At 43.5% G+C, this 25018-nt stretch overlaps 1 protein-coding gene across 5 annotated transcripts in view; it reads left to right on the top strand.

Moving 5' to 3' along the window:
- LOC121277367 (tudor domain-containing protein 7-like) overlaps window positions 1-25018 on the top strand; it is a 150207-nt gene that overhangs the window by 19990 nt on the left and 105199 nt on the right. For 3 of the 5 annotated variants that reach the window (XM_041186749.1, XM_041186750.1, XM_041186751.1), the window contains exons 2-4: window positions 8857-9076; window positions 11364-11511; window positions 17280-17499. In XM_041186749.1, the coding sequence (XP_041042683.1) occupies window positions 8864-9076; window positions 11364-11511; window positions 17280-17499 (581 nt within the window). In that variant the 5' untranslated portion in view covers window positions 8857-8863. Of the gene's footprint in view, window positions 1-5711; window positions 5731-8856; window positions 9077-11363; window positions 11512-17279; window positions 17500-25018 lie in introns of those variants that run through there. The other 2 variants (XM_041186752.1, XM_041186748.1) reach the window with 2 other exon arrangements.

The following is a 25018-nucleotide window of genomic DNA, read 5'->3' on the forward strand; positions in this document are numbered from 1 at the left end:
GGTGAAGTCCATAAATGTTGCTTTGAGTAGCTGGTTTAAGTATAAGTGGAGAATTCTTGATTAAAGATCGGGATGCTTTTTCCAGGTATTGGAACAGGTGAGAAAATGTCTCACTTTGTGTTGTTTCCTTTTTTTTGGTAATGAGGGGTTTGCATGTGGCATAAGTGTGTTCATTTCCAACGTTGTGACGCTTAATGTAACCTTGCTTCAGCTATAAAAGATTCATCCTTCTGTTTATTGGATGTTTGGATTGCTCAAGGGCAAGAGGAGAGAAGCACTGGATACATTGACTGTTATAGTACTGGTGTAGGGTTCTTTGGTCTAGATTAACTGCATTCTTCCACACTACATAAATGAGTTAGGGGTGATGCATAGAGGCTTGCATGCTCAATGGAGTTGAGCTGATTGTTTCTGCCTAATCTATACTATTTGGATTTGTTGCTATCCACGTGTCCACAGGAACAAAATTGCCATGATGTCAGTGAGTGAAAGTCTAAGGCTCAATCTCTTGGTCTGTATTGAATACGGCTTTTGTAAGCTTTAAATGAGTCAGTCACTTCATAATGGCTAATGCAGCCCTGGAAGACATTCATGAAGAATGATCTCAATGTTCTTTAGGAATGTGCTCATAACTCAGTAAAGGAGCAGTTAAGAAGTGGACATTTGTTCTGTACAACACTGATTGATAGTAACTTCTGTAAGTGGTCTGAAACAATTTTGTTTAGAGGTGTGTCTGTATTGCCCATTACCTAAATCAAAGGTAAAAGACAAAGAGCAATCCAGAGTTCCGGAGGAGGGCCAGTTTCAATGAGGTGAGAATGGATCTGGTTTAGATAAATTGGAAACCAAGACTGGCTGGCAAAATTGTAATTGAACAATGGGCTTTTTTTAAAGAGGAGAGAGTTCAGATGCGGTCGAGGCACAAGAGGGGAAGGTAAGGTAAACAAAGCTGGAACTCCATGACTGACGAAAGAGAGTAAGATGAAGCAGAAAAAGGGGCAGGAGTCCTCTCCCCGTTCAACGGATCCTTTTACCCACCTCCAATATTCTCCCTCCCTCTGGATTCTTAACTTCTCTTGATCTTTTCATTGAGAACTGTCGGTGCGACATTGGTCGTCTCAATTTCTCTGCTCCTCTCACCCATTCTAATGTCTCTCTCTGAATTTACTGCACTCCGTTCTCTCAGGTCCAACCCCAACATTGTCATCAAACCCGCTGACAAGGGTGTTGTTATCTGGCGCACTGACCTCTACCTCGCGGAGGCTGAGCGTCAACTCGCAGACACTTCTTCCCACCTCTCCCTGGACCATGACCTCACCACTGAACATCAAGCCATTGTTTCCAGGACTGTCACTGACCTCATCTCCTCTGGAGATCTTCCTCCCACAGCTTCCAACCTGATAGTCGCCCAACCTTGGACGGCCCGCTTCTACCTCCTACCCAAAATCCACAAACAGAACGGTCCCGCTAGACCAATCGTGTCAGCTTGCTTCTGCCCCATGGAACTCATTTCTCGTTATCTTGACTCCCTTCTCTCTCCCCTTGTCCAGTCCCTTCCCACCTACATCTGTGATTCCTCTGACGCCTTACGTCACATCAACAATTTCCATTTCCCTGGCCCCAACCGCTTCCTCTTCACCATGGATGTCCAATCCCTTTACACCTCCATCCCCCACCAGGATGGTCTGAGGGCACTTAGCTTCTTCCTCGAACAGAGGCCCAAACAACCCCCATCCACCACTACTCTCCTCCGTCTGGCTGAACTTGTTCTCACACTGAACAACTTCTCCTTCAACTCCTCTCACTTCCTCCAAATAAAAGGTGTGGCTATGGGTACCCGCATGGGCCCCAGATATGCCTGTCTCTTTATGGGGTATGTGGAACATTCCTTGTTTCAGTCCTACTCCGGCCCCCTTCCACAACTCTTTCTCTGGTACATCAATGATTACTTCGGTGCTGCTTCAAATTCTTGTCGGGACTTGGAAAAATTTATTAATTTTGCCTCCAATCTCCACCCCTCCATCATTTTCATATGGTCCATCTCTGACACTTCCCTTCCCTCCCTTGACCTCTCAGTCTATCACCTGACATTGAGACAGTCCACCAATATCCATTACAAGCCTACCGACCCCCACAGCTACTTGGACTACAGCTCCTCACACCCCGCTTCCTGTAAGGACTCTGTCCCATTCTCTCAGTTCCTTCGCCTCCGTCGCATCTGTTCTGAAGATGCTACCTTCAAAAACAGTTCCTCTGACATGTCCTCCTTCTTCCTTAACCGAGGATTTTCACCCACGGTCGTTGACAGGGCCCTCAACCGTGTCCAGCCCATCTCCCGCGCATCCGCCCTCACGCCTTCTCCTCCCTCCCAGAAACATGATAGGGTCCCCCTTGTCCTCACTTACTACCCCACCAGCCTCCGCATTCAAAGGATCATCCTCCGCCATTTCCGCCAACTCCAGCATGATGCCACCACCAAACACATCTTCCCTTCACCCCCCCGGCAGCATTCCGTAGGAGTCATTCCCTTCGGGACACCCTAGTCCACTCCTCCATCACCCCCTACTCCTTAACCCCTACCTATGGCACCTCCCCATGCCCACACAAAAGATGCAACACCTGTCCATTCACTTCCTCTCTCCTCACCGTCCAAGGGCCCAAACACTCCTTTCAAGTGAAGCAGCATTTCACTTGCATTTCCCCCAACTTAGTCTACTACATTCGTTGCTCCCAATGCGGTCTCCTCTACATTGGAGAGACCAAACGTAAACTGGGCGACCGCTTTGCAGAACACCTGCGGTCTGTCCACAAGAATGACCTAAACCTCCCTGTCGCTTGCTATTTTAACACTCCACCCTGCTCTCTTGCCCACATGTCTGTCCTTGGCTTGCTGCATTGTTCCAGTGAAGCCCAACGCAAACTGGAGGAACAGCACCTCATCTTCTGACTAGGCACTTTACAACCTTCTGGACTGAATATTGAATCCAACAACTTTAGATCTTGAACTCCCTCCTCCATCCCCATCCCCTTTCCGTTTCTTCCCCCTTCCTTTTGTTTTTTCCAATAATTTAAATAGATTTTTCTTTTCCCACCTATTTCCATTATTTTTAAATCTTTTATGCCCCGCTAGCCTTTCCACCCCACCCCCACAAGGGCTGTACCTTGAGTGCCCTACCATCCATTCTTAATTAACACATTTGTTTAGATAATTTCACTACCTTCAACACTTCTGTGTTCTTTTGTCTGTGACATCTTTTGATTATCTGCTCCTATCACTGCTTGCTTGTCCCTACAACCACACCACCCCCCACTTCTCTTCGCCCCCTCCACCCAAAACCTTAAACCAGCTTATATTTCACCCCTTTCCTAAGATTCACTCAGTTCTGTTGAAGGGTCATGAGGACTCGAAACGTCAACTCTTTTCTTCTCCGCCGATGCTGTCAGACCTGCTGAGTTTTTCCAGGTAATTCTGTTTTTGTTTCAGAAAAAGGGTGTGTATGCTAATATCAGGTTGATAAATGGAAATGAGAACCAGGATAATACAAAAAGTTCAGAGACAGTGAAGAAAGAAAGAGAGCGGCAAAGAACACTGAGAAGAGACTGGCAGCCAATATAAAATGAAATGCAGATGTCTTCAGTGGGTATTTAAATACTAAAAGCAAGAGTAGGGCCAATTAGGGACCAAAGAGTGGATTTAGCATGGAGGCAAAGTGCATTACTGAGGCACTAAATGAATACTTTGCGTCTGTCTTTACTAAGGCAAATGATACTGCCAAAATTATATAAAAGAGGAGATAGTTACACTGGGCTAAAAATTGATTAACAGCAAGTGTTAGAAAGGCAGGCTGCTGATAATATTGATAAGTCACCAGGACCAGATCAGATGCACCCGTGGATACTGAGGGAAATAAGGGTAGAAATTGTGAAGGCACTGACCACAATCTTCTAGTCTTCCCTTGGAACACGGGTGATGCCAGAGGATTAGAGAATTGCGAACGCTATATCCTTGTCATTGAATATATTCAAGGCTAAGTTAGACAGATTTTTGATCGACAGGGAGTCGAGGGTTATGGCAGGAAAGTGGAGTTAAGGTGACATCAGATCAGCCATGATCTTATTGACTGGTGGAGCAGGCCTAAGGGGTCAAATGGCCGATTCCTGTCCCGAATTCTTATGTTCTTGTGTTCAAATACAGTGCAAGGAGATACCGAGTAACTACAAGCCTGTCGGTTTCATCTCGGTGGTGTGCAAGCTTTTAGAAACAATAATCTGGGACCACAAATCACTCTGACAAATGTGGATTAATTAAGCAAAGCCAATGTTTGCTAAAGGCAAATAGTGTTTAACTAGATTGAGTTTTTTGATGAGGCAATTGAGAGATTTGATGAGGATAATGCAGGTGATGTGGTGTACATAGACTTCCAAAAGGGTGTTGAGAAAGAACCACACAACGGACTTGTCAATGGAATAAAAGGGACAATGGCAGCATGGATACGAAGTTGGCTGAGTGACAGGAAATGGACAGTAGTGATGAATAACTGTTTTTTGGACTGGAGGAAGGTATACAGTGGAGTTTCCCAGGGATTGGTATTTGGGCCATTGCTTTTCTTGATCTATAAGTAATGACCTAGACTTGTGTAGAATTTCAAAATTTGCAAATGACACAACTTGGAAGCATTGTGAATTGTGAGAAGAATGGAAATAGACTTCAAAAATACATAGCCTGTTGGAATGGGCAGACATGTGGCTGTTGAAATTTAATTCAGAGAAGTGTGAAGTGATATATTTTGTTAGGGAATGAGGAATTGCAATACAAAATAAAGGATACAATTCTAAAGGGGCTGCAGGAGCAGAGGAACCTGGAGGTATCTGTTTACAAATTGTTGAAGAGGGCAGGTTGAGAAAGTTGCTAATAAAGCATATGGGATCCTGACCTATATAAAATAGAGGAATAGGGTGCAAAAGCAAGGAAGTTATAAGTCTTCATAAAACACTGGTTTGGCCTCAACAGGAGTTTTGTGCTCACTTTTTTGTGTACTTTAGGAAGGTTGTGAAGGCATTGGAGAGGGTGCACAAAATCAAGAATGCAATTCATACGTAGATGAAAAACTTCAGTAATGAGGATAGATTGGCTAAGCAGGAGCTGGGCTCCTCAGAGAAAGGAAGTTTGAGAGGAGATTTGAGAGAGATGCTCAAAATCATGAGGGGGCTGGACAGAGTAGATAGGGGTAACTGTTCCCTTTAGCAGAAAGGTTAAGGACCAGAGGACATCTTTGCAAGATAAATGTTCAAAGAACCAGAGGCAACGTGAGGAAAAACTTTGTTATGCGGCAAATTATTAGGACCTGGAATGTACCGCCTGAGCGTGTGGTGGAGGCAGATTCAATCATGGCTTTCAAAAGGGAATTGGATAATTATTTAGAGAGAGAAAAATGCAGGGCTACTAGGAAAAGACAAGGGAGTGGAACAAGCTGAACAGCTTTTAAGAGAGCTGGCACAAGTGGGTCAAGTGGCCTCATGTATTGTAACGAATTTACGATTGTATATGATAAGAATAATTGGGGGTGTAACATTAGTATTTCCTTGTGATCTTGACCAGATGTGCATATGTTTATCATGTAACTTCAATCAAAAAAAACACTTGGTAAGATGAGGCCAAATGCAAATCATTGAGCTACTTTGACTGCATATCGTGAGACCACTATTCCTGGCTGGAATGGAGATGATTAGGTAATCCCAAATGTCTAAGATTGATTTCTCACACACCTTCTGTACGTTAACTATCCTCCATTTCGTGCACTTCACAAGACCTGCTGCAGTTGTGCTTTTTAGAAAGATTGTTCTATGAGAGGTTTTTATTTGCTGCGAGCCCTGCCATAAATTCCACCCCATTTTCAACTTCAGCAGGCACTGTTATTTCATAGCAGATGAACACACAGCAGCTATGATTGAACTTGGCTAATTCAAACATTACACTTTGTCACCTCACTATTATACATAATAATAAACATACCCCACATCAGTAATGAATGATTTAATTCTCCTTCATTGGAGCCTGGCATAAGTTTGCCTTCACCACTTTTGGTTTTAAGACATGACTACATATGTATCTATTATTACCTCTGTATTTACAACTGCTGGGACACTGTGCAGGATGTTATGACGTGGCAGATGGTGTGTGCTAGGCAGACAAAATCCATAATGGAAACTTGGCCACGCTATCACAATGGTTTTGTAATTTGTATTTATTAGGAGAAGATTTGGGCACTGAATTCAGAAGTAATGAGTCCAGTAACACCTTTAGAGATTTTAAAATCTAAATTGAAACATTTATTAACAAAAGAAAAGATTTCAAGCACATACAGTTACTTGATATTATAACAAATCCCAAAGTTCCTGATTAAACTGCCTCCCAATGACACACCCCCTTTTAAGGCAACAGCAAGCCAGCAAATTTATCATAGCACCCACTCGACAGTAGAATTCCAAGGGCTTTTCTCCAAATGTAGTTACTGAACACAACAGACTTTTGCAAACATGGCTGGAGGCTTCCCAAAGGCTGTTTTACACACTCCTTTTAGTTCTTGCATGGGCCCCACCACATCATCCTCTTTTCTTCATTAATGTTTCTCTCTCTTTAATCTTTAAATTCCATTGTTCTATATGTCTTTGGAGCTTTACTTTTTCCATAATATAAAAATCTTTTATGTTGCCAATATGGTCAGTCCCTGTTGGGAAAAATAAACATAGGCCTGAATTTTTCAGGCAGTGGGTGGGCTTGGCCGGAGTGGAAGAGGGCGGTCGTGGCGCTGTTTGCTGCCATTTTGTGGGTGGGGCAATCAAGGCCCGCCCAGCATAATAAGCGAGTGGTAGGGCTCAGCACTACCTGTGCAGGCGGGAGGAGGAGGGAGAGTCGGGGCCAGCACTCTTTCGCGCATACGTGCGAAGGAGCACTTCAATCTCTCTGAGGCACAGAGCTGCTCAGAGAGATTGAAAGGCTCCTGAAATTAATAAATAAAAGGTTTAAAATGTATTTAAACATGTCCCCTCATGTGACTGTGTGGATGAGGTTTACTAAAAAACGTGAAGGCTGCTTGGCCTTTTCGCCTGCCCGCCAACCTTAAGGTTGGACGGGCAGCATTTATAATAACCTTGATTAGATCCTTAATGGCCTTAATAGGCCATTTACATATCGGTGAGTGTGTGGTTGAATCTGGCACGTGCCCACTGAATGAAACATCACAACTCTGTGCGATGATGTCGGGATGCATGCCGGCACCTGCCCATAATAACTTTGCACTATTTATTTGTTAGTTCTAAACATCCTACCATCCTTTTGAAACCCAAACAACTCCTTCACTTGTCTAAAAATGCAAAGTTCCTTCACACCTTACATGCTAAGACCTCATCCTTGTTTACCCATTAGTATTTGAAATGCCTTTTACCCCTAACTTCTTTTGATAATTTCAAGCTTGCAACTGATCTAACTCTAATTTAATGAAATCACACAGACAGAGACATCTACACTCACACTCATAAGCATACTTTACAATAAACCACAATAATGATATGAAACCTATTATAGTTTTGTGACAAGGATAAAGCAGTCCACTTAACCGATATCCCATCCAGTGGCTTAAGATCCGCTCCCTCCATCAGGACACCATGGCTGCAGTGTGTACTATACACAAGAAGTGTTGTAGAAGCTCAGTGAGCCTTCTTTATTACCACCTCCCAAATTCATGGCCAGCACTAGCAAGAAGGACTGGGGCAGCAGGTGCATGAAACACCAACTGCAAGTTCCATATACCATCCAGATATTTAAGGAGATATTCAATTCCCTTCAAGTTAAATATATTCCAAAGAGAGGGGAAAAAGCATTCATGGCTAAGCAAGGAAGTTAAAGATAACATAAAGGCAAAAACTCAGGCATACCAAATTGCAAAGGTCAGTGTCAGGCTGGAAAATTGGGAAACTTTTAAAGATCAACAAAGGGTTACTAAAAAAAATAATAAAAAGAGCAAAGGTAAATTAAAGAAAACTAGCACAAAATGTAAAACCTGATAGCAAAAGCTTCTACAAGTATATGAAAGGAAAGAGAATAGCTAAAGTGAATGTTGGTCCCTTGAAGAATGAGACTGGGGAGTTAATAGTGGGGAATGCAGAAATGGCAGAGATGCTTAATCAACATTTTGCCTCAGTTTTCACGGTGGAGGACACTAGTTCCACGCCAATAGTAACAGGTAATGCAGAGGGTATAGAGAAGGAGGAACTTAGAGCAATTACCATCACTAGAGAAAATGTACTGCGCAAACTATTGGGATTAAAGAGTGACAAGACCTGATGGCCTACATCCCAGGGTCTTAAAGGAAGTGGCAGTGGAGCTAGTGGATGCATTGGCTATAATATTCCAAAATTCCCTGGACTCTGGAAAGCTCCAGTGGATTGGAAAAATACCTGTCAGTGGTAAATAGATTTGAGATGCAGATTAGCCACAACCTAAAATGAAAGGGTAGGGTTGAGGAGATGAATGGTCTGCTGCTTTTCTAATGCTGCTGTGTGTTGAGACCCTTGTTGCTTGCGTTGCTACAGAACAGTGGCATGAAAGTTTAAAGGTGATGAGCTTTTCAAAAAAAAAAGAAAATGTTCAGACTTATCTTCTAATAACCTGCATGTTTTCATTATTTTAAAATGCCATGCTTGAGGTAGATTTGTACATAGAAAAGTTTTAATTTATCATAAGTTTACAAAGGATCTATATAAAGCAAGTTGTTGTTGTAAACAAAGGTTTTCATCTTAAGTATTTGATTTGTACACTAAGTGAGGTTTACAAACATAACTTTTATGGCTTTTAAGGTCAAAAATGACAGAAGTGGAGAAGGACCTGGTGGCTAAGATGCTGCGAGCAGTCCTGCAGTCGAGCAAAGATGGTGTGGCTTTCACAAGGCTGCAGGGAGAGTATAAACAACTCACAGGTGAAGTAATCCCTCATAAACAGCTTGGATTTCCAACTCTTGAGAACTACTTGAAAAGCATTCCTTCAGTTGTGAAGTTTGGAGTTAATAAAAATGGAGAGGTAAGACATGGATCAAAGATTCATTTTTTCTTCTTGGGTATGATTCCTTACCATCACCCCCTTAGATCAGGAATGTGAACATGTCACTTTCCTGACAACTATATAGTACCACAACATATCCATCAGACCAATGGGAAATTTAACTGATGACTTTTTCTTTTTAATTGATCATTTCAGGTCTGATTTGCTTATACTGTGTTTATCTTTGAGTTGGGGCTTCCAATTACCTTTTAACCTGCTTCACGAACCAAGCAAGATCCTTCGGTTAATAGGATTTGCAGGAAAAAAAATGTACCTCATCTTGAAGTGAACTCAAAATAGTCCAAGCCAATTTGTTAAGTAATGTAAGGAGATTTTGATCCATAATATGCTTAATTTGACCTTCTATAGTCCACCTTAGAAGTATAGGGTGGGGAGAAGTTAGGTCCATGCCAACGTTGCAATTAATGTCAAGTTGCAAGTTAGCCAGCGACTACATTTTTAGCTTTCCTTGAAGATTAATATTTTTTAAATGTCTAAAAAAAAAATTATAAAACATTCTTGGTTTGCACATAAACGATCACTTTAAAATACTAGAGCCTACCATTGCCTGTGAAGCTATGCAACAGCTTAAATTTGTATTGCTTCTTCAACTGACAAATAGATAAGTAGAATTCATTGGAATATGAGAACTCTCTACAGTGCAGGCTGAGGAGCTAGAAGATGCAAAACTGAGGCCCCACTTCGGGAACAAGACCAGTTTACATTATAAATGTAGGTATAGGAAGCTGCTAAGAAACAGCATGGGGCAGAAAATGGTAGAAATTGTTTATAGCCCCCACTGCCCACTCCCTAACAATAGCTGTAGTGTAAGGCAAATCAGGAATTTTGAGATGCATGTATTATGGTGATCTTGGGGAGTTCAATCTTTCGTGCAGAGTACGTAAACTAAATTTGCACCAATATTATGGAGGAAGAATTCATAGAATGTATGCAAGATAGTTTTCTAAGTCAGTATGTCGAAGAACCAATGAGGGAACAGGCAATTTTGGATCTAGTGTTGTGCAATGAGAAAGGGTGAAGTAATAGCCTTGTAGTAAAGGGACCGTAATATGGTAGAATTTTATATTGAGTTTGAACTAGAGTAAATTGAATCAAAACAAAGCAAACTATGTACGTTTGAGTGGCATGTTGGGTAAATAGATTGGGAAACTATATTGAAAAATAAGATACACATGCAAAGGCTAGCATTTAAAGAAATAATACATACTTTGCACTAAATATGCATTCCCTTCAGGAACAGAAACCCTACCCCTTGGCTTAGAGGAGTTAAAGATACTGTTAGATCAAGGAAGAGGCTTATAATGTTGCCAAAAAGAGCAGGAAACATTAAGTTTTACACTTAAGCAAAAGAGGACCAAGAAATTGATATGGAAAGGGAAAAGTGAATATGAGAATAGACAAGAAAGAGACATAACCAATTGTAAAGGTTTCTGTACAAATGTAAATAGGAAGAGATTAGTCCAAGTTAAATAAAGGTGGGCCCATTATATAAGAGAATTTTAAAAAGAGCAGGAGTATGCCTTGCAGCTCCCTCAAAAGCCTGCTAAGATCTTGGCTGATCTGATCTTGACCTTTCCTGCCTGTTCACCATAACCCTTAATTATTCTATAGTTCAAGAATCTGTCTGTCTCAGCTTTGAATATATTCAATGACTCAGTCTCTACAACTCTTGGGGTAGAGAATTCCAAAGATTCATGAGCCTCTAAGAGAAGAAATTTTTCCTCATCTCTTGTCTTAAATGGGCAACCCCCTTATTCTGAAACCATGTGTCTTGATTCGAGATTCCCCTATGAAGCAGAGGCAGGTGAGATTATAATAGGAAATAAGGAAATGACAGAGACATTAAACAAATAATTAATATCTGTCTTCACAGTAGAAGACACACAAGTTACTCTGGAAGTAATGGGGAAGTGTTTAGCAAGAATGAGGAACTTGAAGAAACCAGTATAAGTGAAGAAATTAAATGGATTTGTAGCTGAAGAAATAGTGAATGCATTGGCTTTGATATTCCAGCTCCTATTTTTTGTTATTTTCTTAAATGATGAAGAAGGAAGCTGACACAAATGTGGCTTCAGGGTGTGCATGAAATATGGGTTTTCAGCTTAGTTATCGAAAACATAAATAGATTTTGGTCTTGCTTCAGAAAGCATAATCAAACAGATCATTAAAAGACATATATTTAAAAAAACAATCTTGAAAGTTGATTTTTTTTTGTGTTTGATCCATTTTTGGGTTTGATCCATAGATTGTTTGTTTCGCCACTATAAACAACGAGATTGCACACATCGCTAAACTGGTGGCCCGGCAGCGAAGTCCTAAGAAGAGACACGGTGGGCAAACATTGGTAAATTCCCAAGTACGGCTAAAACGTGTTCCACTAGCCACCCAAGTTGGTAAGTCAACCTCAGTCATTGTGAGCTTTAGAGTAAGTGGAATCCTTTTGAAAAATGATGCACAAACTTTGTTGAAGCTGAGATTCTTAAGCTATGTGACATGTTTCAAGATGCAAAGTCCATCTTATGATCGTTACACCAAGTTTCAAGTTAATGACTCCAATCCAGTGTTGCCATTGTGGTTATAAAAACCCACTGTTTCGGACAAATAATCCAATATGAATTGAAGTTTATTCTCACATGATTGGCTATAAATATTTTGATCTAAAGTACAAGTGTTTTCTGTTTAGAAAATTCAGTTGAGTTTGTGTTAAGATCAGATTTTAAGTGTTATGTGGCTGCCTTTGTTCCAAATTGTCGCAACTTTCTGACGTTCCAATCCAAAGGGACTTTGATCAGTATGCTTGCCAGTAGAATTAGTTTGTTCTTTGATTTCCCAGTGGCATACAACAAAAGAACTTGCATTTCTCGTGTGCCTTTCACATTGTCAGAATATTCCAAAGTGTTTCATAATCACAAGAGCTAATTCATATTTTGTCTTGTGCAAGGCAGATGAATTTCAAAATTTTTCCATGGTTCATCAAAACATAAATGCAAAGATGATCTATACTGTAGAATTATGCAAACTGTATCTGATGCATATGTGATGAAGAACACTAAGTTGAGATGCAATATGTATCACCACAATATTGGGGAATCCAGGGGGAGGTTCATGAGTCTTGACCAGGTTCCACACTACGCACAGTTTCTTTCCTTTGCTGGCAATATATATGCAGTTTGGCTCCTTCACTTCTGGGATCTTTGTTCAGCTATTTCCTAAACACAGTGAATTGAGAGGTTAAAATTCTGAGCAACTTAATTATTGGTGCTAGCAATTGAATTGTTTTGTTTTGTATTTGGAACAGTTGTTATTAAGATTGATTCCTGGGGCCAAGAGCAGTCTTTATTACAGAGTGCAATTATCGACTGACTTGATATTGCAACAAAGCTGCTTCTGGACTCCAGTCACCTGTCCAAGAAGGGCAGATTTTTAAGATCCATTTGGGGAGATAATCTTGCACCCTTTGAGTTGTTGCCCAAGTTGAAGCAAAGCTTTCAAAAATATTTTGAGGAAACTGCTGCTGCTTCCCCAAAATATTTAAAATTTGCTATTGGCAGCAGAGTGTCAGTGCTTTAACACACATGATGAAAGCAATGCAGACACATAAGCTGCAGTATAAATCAGGTGCTGCTTGCCTGATCTGGTTTGACCCAGTGGCACAGTTTACAATAAGAAGGTGAGGGTACTCCATGATATTACTTTAGGTTAGGTTGGAGGCAAGGCAGTTCTTATAACCTTCACCTGTGGCAGTTTTGCTACTTATATATTGATATTTGGCATTTCCATCAACATCCTATTGGGTGCTTGGCTTCAATCGATAAATGACAGGACATTGACACTGGAATCATTGTTTTCCCCTTCTGATTTCTCAAGTACCCTTTTGTGGCAAACTCTACAGATCGTCTATTTGCGATAAGTCACTCTATAATGCACGCAGTCCTACCATTTCTCTATCAGCGTAGGCAAGGGGATTAGCCATCTCTTCCTTCTTTTAGGGCACCCTTCTAGTTCTTAAATCTGGCATGCCTCACGCGTTTAGTCAATGACATGCAATGGCCTTTACATGTCTCACTGAGCTGTTTGAGGAGTCTTGTCCAACCATTCATTTCTGAAGTAACTTTAATGAGTAAGATTGAGGTTCTTATCATTCTATTCAGCTTTGACACAGATTTTTTGGAGGTCCATTTTAGTTCTGTTGAAAAATGACAGCATGGAAATTTTTTTTTTGTATTCTAGTTTGTATGTCAGTTAATTTCTTGTGCACTGTATTGTTTTCTATGGACCCTGGAGGCTGAGCTGGGTCACAGTCATGTGAATGTTGAGGGGGAGGTCATTTTTAAAAAACAAATCCTTCCCCTGCCCCAAAAATTCAGTTTAATTTGCCTGTAAGAAGGGCAGATAAAGGTATTTCACCAAACTTGTCACATGCTGGTGCGTTTGCATCACTAGAGGCCTGTGTATTTAGATTTAGGCTAAAAGGTACATGGCAAATGTCTCCCACATCATGGGCAGAATGACTTGCAGTGATGTCGGGCGAGCGTCCCGTGCGATATTTCGTTGGGTGGGTGAGCGATGCGAGCCCACCATTAATTAATGGGCCCCTTAAGGTGCCAATCGACTGTAATTTTTCAGCACCTGTGAAATCTTCAGACCAGTGCACGGGCGCAGTGGGCAGGCGGGGAGGACACATTTGTATAAACCTCATCCATGAGATAAGATAGCTCACTGGGGTCACGAGTGTGCTCTGTCAAATATTGATGTTTCAAAGTTACTGATGTCTGTGTATCTGCAATGCTTCAAAATGCATACCAGATGCTTGGTTTGGTGTCTCAACCTTCAGGTCAGCACTGCAGTGAGGAATCCTTTTTGGACCTGCATGTTTCAGGAAGCCTGGGAAAGGGAGCTGAACTCCCCACTGGAGGCAACTCCTCTGAGGAGGAAGGGAGGGCTAAAATGGGGAGGAGGCCAGGAGTGCAGATTCAGCCTCTGGGGGGGGGCCACCTTTGGGAGGTCAGGTGCAGGCACAAGGGGTTCAGGACCAAGAGGTAGCCCAAAGCGGAAGGGGCTGCAGAGGACACCACTATCCTGCTGCCAGGGTATACAGGTGACGAAGCAGCTACCTCAATATGTTTGAGGTGCAGTGCCAAAGGAGGTTCCATCTCTCAAGGGAGACAGTCAACTATATCTGTCAGATGATTGGGCCTGAGATGTCTGCGAACTGTGTGGGTGGACACCCCATGCCACTGGCTCTGAAGGTCACAGCTACCCTCAACTTCTATGCCTCTGGCTCCTTCCAGGGCTTGGTGGGTGATCTTTGTGGTGTCTCTCAATCAGCTGTCCACAGTTGTGTCAAGCAGGTTACAGGCGCTCTATTTAGGCGTGCATTGACCCTTATCCTCTACTGTTGGGACCAGGCAAGCCAGACACAATGATCCAGAGGCTTTGCAGTGATTGCTGGCTTCCCCCACGTCCGGGGTGCAATAGACTGTACACATGTGGCCATCAAGGCACCGGCAGGTGAGCCTGGTGCCTTCATCAACAGGAAGGGCTTCCACTCCATGAACATGCAGATAGTGTGTGATCACGGGATGCTGATTCTACAAGCCGGGGCAAGGTACCCAGGCAGCTCCCACGACGCCTACATCCTCAGACACTCCCAGGTGCCAGGGCTCTTCAGTGCTGCAGCCTGGCTGGATGGATGGCTGCTGGGTGACGAGGGTTATCCCCTCAGAAGGTGGCTCATGACGCCTCTCCGCCATCCAAGAACAGAAGCTGAGCAGTGGTACAACAGGAGCCACGCCTCCACAAGGGCTGTGGTGGAGAGAGCCATTGGTCTTCTCAAAATGCGCTTCCGATGCCTGGACCGTTCAGGGGGCGCTCTCCAGTAACCCCCAGATCGTGTGTCACAGATAGTGGTTGCATGCTGCGCTCTACAATCTTGCACTGGAAAGGGGAGAAGCTGTGGACGATGAAGACGTAGATGCATTGGCCAGGGATGCACACGATGAGTCCAGCAGTGAGTCCAAGGATGAGCGGACACAGGGAAATGCTGACGGGGTTGACGCTGACTTGGGCATACTCCAGGGAGGCAGGAACACCTGGGAGGCTTTAACCCAACAAACCTTCAGCTAGTACACCACATATGGACCTCCTGGACAAGTGTGGGCTGTGTAGGCTCCGTATTCGAGACCTAAGTGCAAAATCTGCCTGGTTAGGAACATTAACTCAGGTCCTTGTTAATAAAGCTGAATGTCCCACAATGCACTCGTTACATTATTGGAAACCATCCACCTGCAGAACAAAAGAGGCAACCTCAGCCATGGTGACATGTCTGAATTTAATATTGCAGCCAAAGAAACTTAATGAAACAAAATGAAAAAGGTGTTTAAAAATCACACCAACTCATTGCGGGCCAACACAAAAGCACCAGTGATAAACCCGTGGCGTGCCTAAGTTGGCTTATGTTTACGTTTTTGGATGCTTGGAGTGGCATCTGAGACATCCTGTTGGCCTCTGACCTTGGTGGTCGTCCTCTGGCCCTTGGAGCCTGTGCTGCTCCCGCCTGGAAGGGAGCTGCCAGTTCCACAGCTGGCATTTCCCCAGTCGCCACAGCCTCACTGGATGCAACGGTCACTAGCAGAGGGGTGGAGGAGCTGCCGCCCTTATCCAGAGTGCCCTAAGAGGAGCCCACAGAGACGGCAGGCAGCTACTGCACTGACGTGGGGTCGCTACAGACTTCCCTGCTCACTGTGGATGGACTGGGCACCAAACTGGGAAACTTGGTGCCCAGACCATCTCCCACACTGGCACTGACCAGTTGAGGTCAATGCCGATTTGAGGGCTTGCTGGTCCAAGCGCACCTGGAGGAGCCTCTCCACGAGATTCGCCACTCTCTCCATGGAGGATGCATGATGCTCGGACATAAGGCTCATTGCTTCGGTGACAGTCCATGTAGACTCCTCCACCACGGACACCAAGCCAAGCATAGCCTCATGTATCTCCCCCAGATGCTCCCGCACACCTGCACGCATTTACTGCACTTGCTGCGTCACGGACAACTCCAGAGGCACATCATCAGGCACCGACTGAGCATGTGCTTGGCCCCCTGCAGTCCTCCGACTGCTGGTACCATGGGTACTCTGTCTCTGCCAGCTCCTCCAGCAACTGTGAAGTGCCCTCACTGCTGTGCCCTGGGACACTAGTCGATGTTCTAATTCCCATCAAGGTGTTAGTATCTGCCTTGTTACTGAGCGCAACAGGTTGTTGAAGCGTTTGCGACACTGGACTCAAGTGCGCTGTACCACGTCGCAGGAGCTCACCACCTCCACCAGTTCCTCCCAGGCATATTTGGTCATGTGGGGGGGCCGCCTCCTCCTCCCGTCCTGGGGTACCAGGACCTTCCGCCTTGCTGCCACCTCCTCAAGGAGGGCAGCAAGGCAATCATCGGAAAAACGAGGGGCAGAGTGCCCCCCTGCCCTACCCTCTTACCTGGCCTGCTCACCAGCAGTGCTCTGGGAAGCCCTTCCACTGGCCAGTTGCTACTCTGAAGAGTTCCTACATGATGTCTTAGTTCAATGAATGGAACATAGGGCTGAATTTTCCGGCTGGCGGAGGGGCTGGAGAGGGGACGGCAATTCGGTCCGCGCTGCCATTTTAGGCGGATGGGCCAATTAAGGCCCGCCCAGCAAGAATTGCGGCTCCTGAGGACAGCATGAGCGGGCAGACGGCGACGGGTTTGCAATGACCGCCGGGTCCAGTGGCAACCCAGCGGTCTGTTTTAAAAAGTTGCTGCAGCCTTTCCATTCATTGAACTAAGACATCATGTGGGAACTCTTCAGAGCAGCAGGGGCGTTCTTCTCATCCTGGTCGTTTGTCAGCCAACAATACTGAAAATAGATTATGATTATTTGCTGGTGTGGGATCTTGCAGTGCACAAATTAGCTGCCACATTTGCCTATTATTCTCAAAATATTATTGTAATTTGTTGTAAAATAGATGATTGTGGGGCAGTGTCACCAGATTTACATTGGGAAATACTTAAGAGTCTATCACGTAATTCTCCCTATTGGTGATCCAAGCTTATCCTTGTGGTTTGAAGAATGAGTCTGGCTAATTGAGACCCACAGTTATATTTCCATTTTATAATGTGTTCTTTTCCTTCCTTTAGGAAAACCTAAAGCAACTTTAAGGCAACCAGAGTATACTAGTCAGCCAGGGAAAGGGAGCCGGAGGACAACTAGCTCTTCTACAAGAGGAAAAGGAAGCGTGCAAGGAGCAAAGACTGGCATGGGAAGAGAGGTGCTTTCAGATTCCAAAATACACCCACCAGTTGCTGGTGTGCCTAAGGATGCTTCAATTCGTAAACCTCTTTCTATTACAATCAATAGGTAATACTTAATATGATGTACAGTGTATTAAAAGATTTGAAGGGAACCTTCTGCACCACAGTGAATAGTTTAGATTGGTAGGTTATTCTTTGTGAAAGTTGCAGCAGGAACTAGCTAATTCCTAAGGTTGCAGAAATCCAGTGGGCACAAAACTAGTCAACCAACCTCTCTGGTCTTAAATCAGCTCATGTTTTTTGAACTTTGACCGAAGGGAACAAATGGAAAATGCTGCTGACTAGTTTCCTTGACTTGCTGACTGGGTAAATTAACCACATCTGGAATGTTCCATGTTTAACCCTATTATTTGTTGGGTTAACTGTTCTAGCTTATGTGATCAGTAGTGATGTTGCATAATAAAAACAGAAAATGAAGGTCAAAGATCTGAAAGGTTAACTTGGGGTTTTTTCCTCTAAAGATGCTACCACAACTGCTGAGTAATTCCAGCATTTTGTATTATTATTTCAGATTTCCAGCATTTGCAGCATTTTGCGTTTATACAGAGGTGTAGTAATTGGCTTCAGCATTCCTGAACAATATTTGAGACGGGAATTTCTTACTGTTCCTGCTTCTGATTTGCTGCCCAATGATGGTTGCTGGAAGCTGCGGGGAAGGTGGAGTTGGTTCTGTTTTTCTTTCAATCCTATGCACTTGTCATTTCCCTGGTAGAGTAGATTGCTGCTGCCTGCTTTTTAGGCTTGTAAGGTTTGTTACTTGGAGAAGATGTAGAGCAACTGGCTGCAACTGAAGAGCAGGGAATAAACTAAAGAGAATTTTTGCTGTTTAGTTGATGAATAAAATAACATTTGGGGAGTGGTGGGGGGTGAAATAAAAGTTAAAAATGTTTGTTCAGTATTACTGTAACAAGTTTTTTCTGTAAAAGAACTGTCTGTTTACCCTGAATTTAGAAACATTAAGGCAAACCTAAGATAAAATTGTTAGTATTTTGTAAGTTTTCCACATGGACTTAAATGCAGGATTGATCAATTTTAATAGGATTATTCTGCAGACGCAATGGTGGAAGAAGTATGAGGCAATTCTATAAAAGGAGTAAAAGACCTAGAATAATAATCATAGGAGATTTCAATTACTCAAAATAAACTGGTAGGGAAAGGTGAAAAAGAAATGGAGTTGTTACACTGCATCCAGGACTCCTTTCTTACCCAGAACAAGAGAGGAATCATTACTGGGCCTAGTAATGGGAAATGAATGGCAGTATATAGGTGATTGTAAATGAACATCTAGGGGACAGCAATCATAACATAGTAGGGCTTAAACTTAATAACTATAATAGTCTTGAAACTAATGTCAGAACATGTGAGTCGGGTAGTAGAATGGCTAGCAAGTGTAAGTAGGCATAACTACTCAGAGTGGCAAAAGGTGGGAAATGGTGCTGAGACTGTTGTTCAGTTTATTTTACTGACTTGGACTTGGGAATCTGAAATATAATTTCTAAACTTACAAATTGGGACATGTAGTTAATACAAAGGAAGAATTCAATAAAATATTGGAAGAAATTAATAAACTTGCAGAACGGGCATATAATTGGCAAATAAATTTCAATATGTGAGGGTGAAATGTTGCATTTTGGTAGGTAGAACAAGGTCACAATCTGCTTGGATCAGGGGTGTGGTGCCAAATGTTGAGGTGCCGGAGCTCTAAGAAAATGTTTTGTGCATACTATTTCTAATTATGTATCAATCATTTGAATCCCCAAAAGTCAGTAAAACTATGTTTTTTAAGTGAAAAATATTGGTGCCCCCCTGCAACCAACCTCTTACTCACTCCTCCCCCACACACTCCACCCCCTCTCCCCAACCTCTCCCTCCACCCCAAACCCCTCCAACCTCCTCCCCACCCTGCAGCCTCCCCAGCAACAGTGCCCCAACGAGTGAAATTAACCTGAAAGACCAGCGTCAAAAAATAAATACTCAGCCTGAATGTTCTGATTTTTTTTTTAAGCTGGTCTGCCAGAACTTAAACTCTGCCTGCTGAGTGTTGATGATGAGAACTCTGTTTAAAACACTGAACTGGGCCCCGGTATTTGGAACCGTCTGCATCCCCCTCTCCCAGGCCGTGATTGGAGGTGCCGGAGCAGCGCTGTAGTGCATTCCGGCAGTGCCACAACCCTGGTTTTGATAAGTCTAAATGTGGTAGAGGAACAAAGACTTCTGGGGATACAGATACATAAAGCATAAAATTAGGCCATAAGAAAAGCAAATCAAGCATCATGATTTATTTCTGTAGAGACATTAAATAGCAGGAAAGTCATGTTAATTTTTTATCCAACTTTGGTTAGATCACTCTTGTCCTGTGTGGTGTTCTGGTCTTGCTAATATCAAAAGAACATAGAGGCATCAGCAAAGATGCAAAAAAGATTCACAGTTGTGATATCAGACCTGTGAGGGGGATGCTTATCTGGAATGCCTGAATAGGCTGGGGCTCTTTTCTCCAGAAAATGAAAGCTTGAGGGGTTACTTGTCAAAGGTGTTAAAGATAAAATGATGTAATTGGGGGAAGACGGTGGCGTGGTGGTAGTATCACTGGACTGGTAACCCAGAGACTGAGGGTAATACTCTGGGAACCTCGGTTCAAAACTCACCATGTGACTCCAGATCTGCAGTAATGTGGATGATTCTGAAATGGCCCAGCAAGCCACTCAGTTTTATCAAACTGCTAAATAGTCAATAAAAAGGAATGAAACTGGATGGATCACAGCATTGACCTAGGCACTGAAACGACAAAGGCAAACCCAGCCCCATCAACCCTGCAAAGTCATCCTTACTAACATCTGGGGGCTTGTGCCAAAATTGGGAGAGCAGTCTCACAAACTAGTCAAGCATAGAATCATACCTTATGGATCATATCCCAGACACCACCATCACCATCCCTGGATATGTTCTGTCCCACTGGCAGGACAAATCAGGGAGAGGAGGATGCATAGTTGTATACAGTCGAGAGGGAGTTGCCCTTGGGAGTCCTCAACATTGCCTCCGGACCCCATGAAGTCTCATGGCATTACGTCAAACGTGGACAAGGAAACCTGCTGATTACCACATACTGCCCTCCCTCAGCTGATGAATCAGTGCTCCTCCATGTTGAATGCCCCTTGGAGGAAAAACTGAGGGTGGCCAGGGTGCAGAAAGTACTCTGAGTGGGGGACTTCAAAGTCCATCACCAAGAGTGGCTCGGTCACACTGCCACAGACCGAGCTGGGAGTCCTAAAGGACATAGCTGCTAGATTGGGTCGGTGGCAGGTGGTAAGGGAACCGACAAGAAGGAAAATGAGACTTGACTTCATCCTTACCAACCTGACTGCCACAGATGCCTCTGTCCATGACAGTATCGATAGGAGTGACAACTGCACAGTTCTCATGGAGACTAAGTCCCATCTTCACATTGAGGGTACCCTCCATTGTGTTGTGTGACACAAACACCATGCTAAGTAGGCTAGATTTCGAACCAATCAGGCAACTCCAGTCTGGGCATCCATGAGGTGATGTGGGCCGTCAGCAGCAGCAGAATTGGACTCAACCACAATCTGTAACCTCGTGGCCCAGCATATTTCCCACTCTACCATCACTTCCAAAGTGGTGGAAGGGGTCATCAGTGTTATCAAGTGGCACTTGTTTCGCGATAACTTGCTTGCTAATGCCCAGTTTGGGTTTCGCCAAGGGACACTAGCTCCTGACCTCATTACAGCCTTGGTTCAAACGGACAAAAGAGATGAGCTCCCGAGGGTAGGTGAGAGCGACTGCCCTTGACATCAAGGCTGCATTTGACTGAGTGTGGCATCAAGGTGCCTAAGTAAACCTGGAGTCAGTGGGAATCAGGGAAGCTGTCCACTGGTTGGAGTCACACTGAGCACAAAGAAAGATGATTGTGCTCGTTGTAGGTCAATCATCTCAGTTCCAGGACATCACTGCAGGAATTCTAGTGTCCTAGGCCTAACCATCTGTGTTATCGATGACCTTCCTTCCATCATAACCTAGAACTAGGGGTCACTGCTTAAAAATAAGGGGGTCACCATTTAAAATCAAGATTAGATGAAATTTTTTCATGAGGGTTGAGAGTCTTTGGAACTCTTCCTCAAAACGTGGTGGAAGCAGAGTCTTTGAATATTTTTAAGGCAGAGGTGGATAGATCCTTGGTAAGCAAGGGATTGATATGTTACCGGCAGTAGATGGGATGCAGATTTCAGGTTACTATCAGATCAACCATGATCTTATTAAATGGCGGAGCAAGGGGCTGAATGGACTACCACTCCTTGTTCATATAAAGTCAGAAATAGGGATGTTCGCTGATAATTGCACAATGTTCAGCACCATTTGCAAGTCCTCAGATACTGAAGCAGTCCATGTCTAAATGGAGCAAGACAAGCCTGGACAATATCCAGGCTTGGGTTGGCAAGTGCCAAGCAACATTCATGTCTCAAGTGTCACGCACTGATCATTTTCAATGAAAGAGAATCTAACCATCGCCCCTTGACTTTCAGTGGCATTACTGAATCCCCCACTATCAACTTTCTGGGGGCTAGCTTTGACCAGAAACTGAACTCGTCGCCACAGTATTTATGTGGCTAGTCAAGAGCAGGTTGAAGGCTAGGAATCCTGTGGCAAGTAATTTGCCTCCTCACTCCCCAAAGCCTGTCCACCATCTACAAGGCACAAGTCAGGAGTGTAATGGAATACTCTCCACTTGTCTGGATGAGTGCAGCTTCAACAACACTCAAGAAGCGTGACATTATCCAGAATAAAACAGTCTGCTTGATTGGTACCCCTTCCACAAACATTCATTGCCGACACACAGTGGCAGCAGTGTGTACCATCTACAAGATGCACTGCAGAAACCACCAAGACTCCTTAGGCAGCGCATTCCAAACCTCTACCACCAGGAAGGACAAGGGCTGCAGATGCATGGGAATACCACCATCTGCAATTTCCCCTCCAAGCTACACACTATCCTGACTTGGAACTATATCACCGTTCCTTCACTGTTGCTGGGTCAAATCCTGGAATTCCCTTCCAAACAGTACTGAGTGTACCTATACCACGTGGACTGCAGCGGTTCAAGGCAGTGGCTCAGCACCACCTTCTCAAGGGCAATTAGGGGTGGGCAATAAATGTTGGCCTAGCTAGCAATGCCCACATCCCATGAAAGTTTTTTTAAGTACAAGAGAAGGAAGAAGTACCATCTCAAATAGTAGACTAAGAAGGACTATAAGGAATACAAAGACAGGTTTAGAATGCATATATATAAATGGATAAAGTGTGGTGAATAAGGTTGGTGAGCTACGACCACACAGCTGTGTAGCAATGTGATGTTGTGGCAATAACAAATGTAGCTTCAAAATGGTGAGGATTGGCCACTTAATGTTGTGGGACAAAAAGAAATGGGAGGAAAAAAGGGAGGTTGGTGGCAGTACTGATTAGTGAAGACATTATAATGTTGGAAGAGAGGATGTTTTAAAAGGCCAAGGACAGAATCCATCTGGTTAGACTTAAGCAAGAAAGGCATGACCATGCCACTTAGTTTATTCCATAAGTCTCCAAATAGTGAGAGAGAGAGAGATAAAGGTGCATATTGCAGGTAAATTAGATGTTCACAAATTATAGAGTGGTGAGCTTGACTTTTAATGACCCAAATATCCGTGGGAAGATGTTAGAATAAAAGGTAAGGAGGAGGAGGAATTTCTGCAATATGTTGAGGGGAATGTCCTTGACCAGTATATTCTTGGTCCAACCAGGAACCAGGCATTGCTGGTTCTGGTGCTGGGGAATGAGGTAGGCCAAGTGGACCAAGTGTTTGTTGGGGACCACACAGGTAAGAGTAATCAATGTTTAAGTTAGTATCAGAGAAAAGCAAGGAACAATTTAAAGTAGAACTTCTAAGTTACAAGAGGGCTAACTTCAATGGGTTGAGAGGAGATCTTGCCGGTGCAAAATGGAACCAAAGACTGACAGAACTTCTAACAGAACAATGGGTGACCTTTTAAGGAGATGATGTTTCAGGTACAGTCTAGGTACATTGCAACAAAGGCAAAAGGTAGCAGAACCAAAGCCAGAGCTCCATGGATGACAAGGGAAATGGAAAATATGATGAACCAAAAATAGAGCAAATGCATAGCATGAATTCATAAAACAAGAACCAAGCCAAATACAATAAGTTGAACAGGAAAGTGAAGGGGAATATACGACTGGCAAAGAGACAATATGAGAATAGAATGGAGGTTAACCTAAAAGGCAGCCCAAAAATCATCTACCAGCTTGTAAATAATTGGGTAGCAAAAGCCAGGATAGGGTCTGTTAGGGACAAAGCTAATGCATGTTTAGAGGCGCAAAGCAAGGCTAGAATACTTAATGAGTATTTTGTATTGGTGTAAAATAAGGAGGAGGATGCTCACAAAATACCTGTAGAAGCAGAGGGGTAGAGATAATGGATGGGGTGAAAATTGATAGGATGTACTGGAAAGGCTGGCTGTGCTTAGAGTTGATGGTTCTCCTGGTCTGGATGACTTACATCCAGATTGTTGAGGGAATTGGGGGTGGAAATTACAGAAGTACTTTCCAAAATTTTCTAATCTTCCCCAGACACAGTGGATGGGCAGAGGACTGGAGTATGGCAAATGTGACACCCTTATTCAAGAAGGAATCTAAGGACATTCCAAGTAACTGCAGACCAGTTAGTTTAAGAACAAAGAATAAAGAAAAGTACAGCACAGGAACAGACTCTTCGGCCCTCCAAGCCTGCGCCGATCATACTGCCTGTCAACTAAAATATTTTGCACTTCTGGGGTCCGTATCCCTCTATTCCCATCCTATTCATGTATTTGTCAAGCTGCCTCTTAAACACCACTATCGTACCTGCTTTCACCACCTCCTCTGGCAGCGAATTCCAGACACTCACTATCCTCTGCGTAAAAAAACTTGCCCCACACATCTCCTCTATAGTTTTCTCCTCTCACCTTAAATCTATGTCCCCTAGTAATTGACTCTTCCACCCTGGGAAAAAGGTTCTGACTATCTACTCTGTCCTTGCCACTCATAATTTTGTAAACTTCTATCAAGTCGCCCCTCAATCTCCGTCGCTCTAGTGAGAACAATCCGAGTTTCTCCAACCTCTCCTCACAGCTAATAACCTCCAGACCAGGCAGCATCCTGGTAAACCTCCTCTGCACCCTCTCCAATGCCTCCATATCCTTCTGGTAACATGGTGACCTGAATTGCATGCAATATTCCAAGTGTGATCTAACCAAGGTTCTATACAGCTGCAGCATGACTTCCCAGCTTTTATACTCAATACCCCTGCCAATGAAGGCAAGCATGCCATATGGCTTCCTGACTACATTATCCACCTGCTTTGCCACTTTCAGTGACCTATGGACCTGTACACCCAGATCCCTCTGCCGGTCAGTGCACTTAAGGGTTCTGCCATTTACTGTATAACTCCTGCAACATCTATGGTTTTTAAGGTTTTACAAACAATAATTGGGGGAAAAAATCAATAGACACTTGGAGAGATC

Source organism: Carcharodon carcharias, chromosome 4 (assembly GCF_017639515.1).
Source record: "Carcharodon carcharias isolate sCarCar2 chromosome 4, sCarCar2.pri, whole genome shotgun sequence".
In the NCBI taxonomy this organism is placed as follows: domain Eukaryota; kingdom Metazoa; phylum Chordata; class Chondrichthyes; order Lamniformes; family Lamnidae; genus Carcharodon; species Carcharodon carcharias.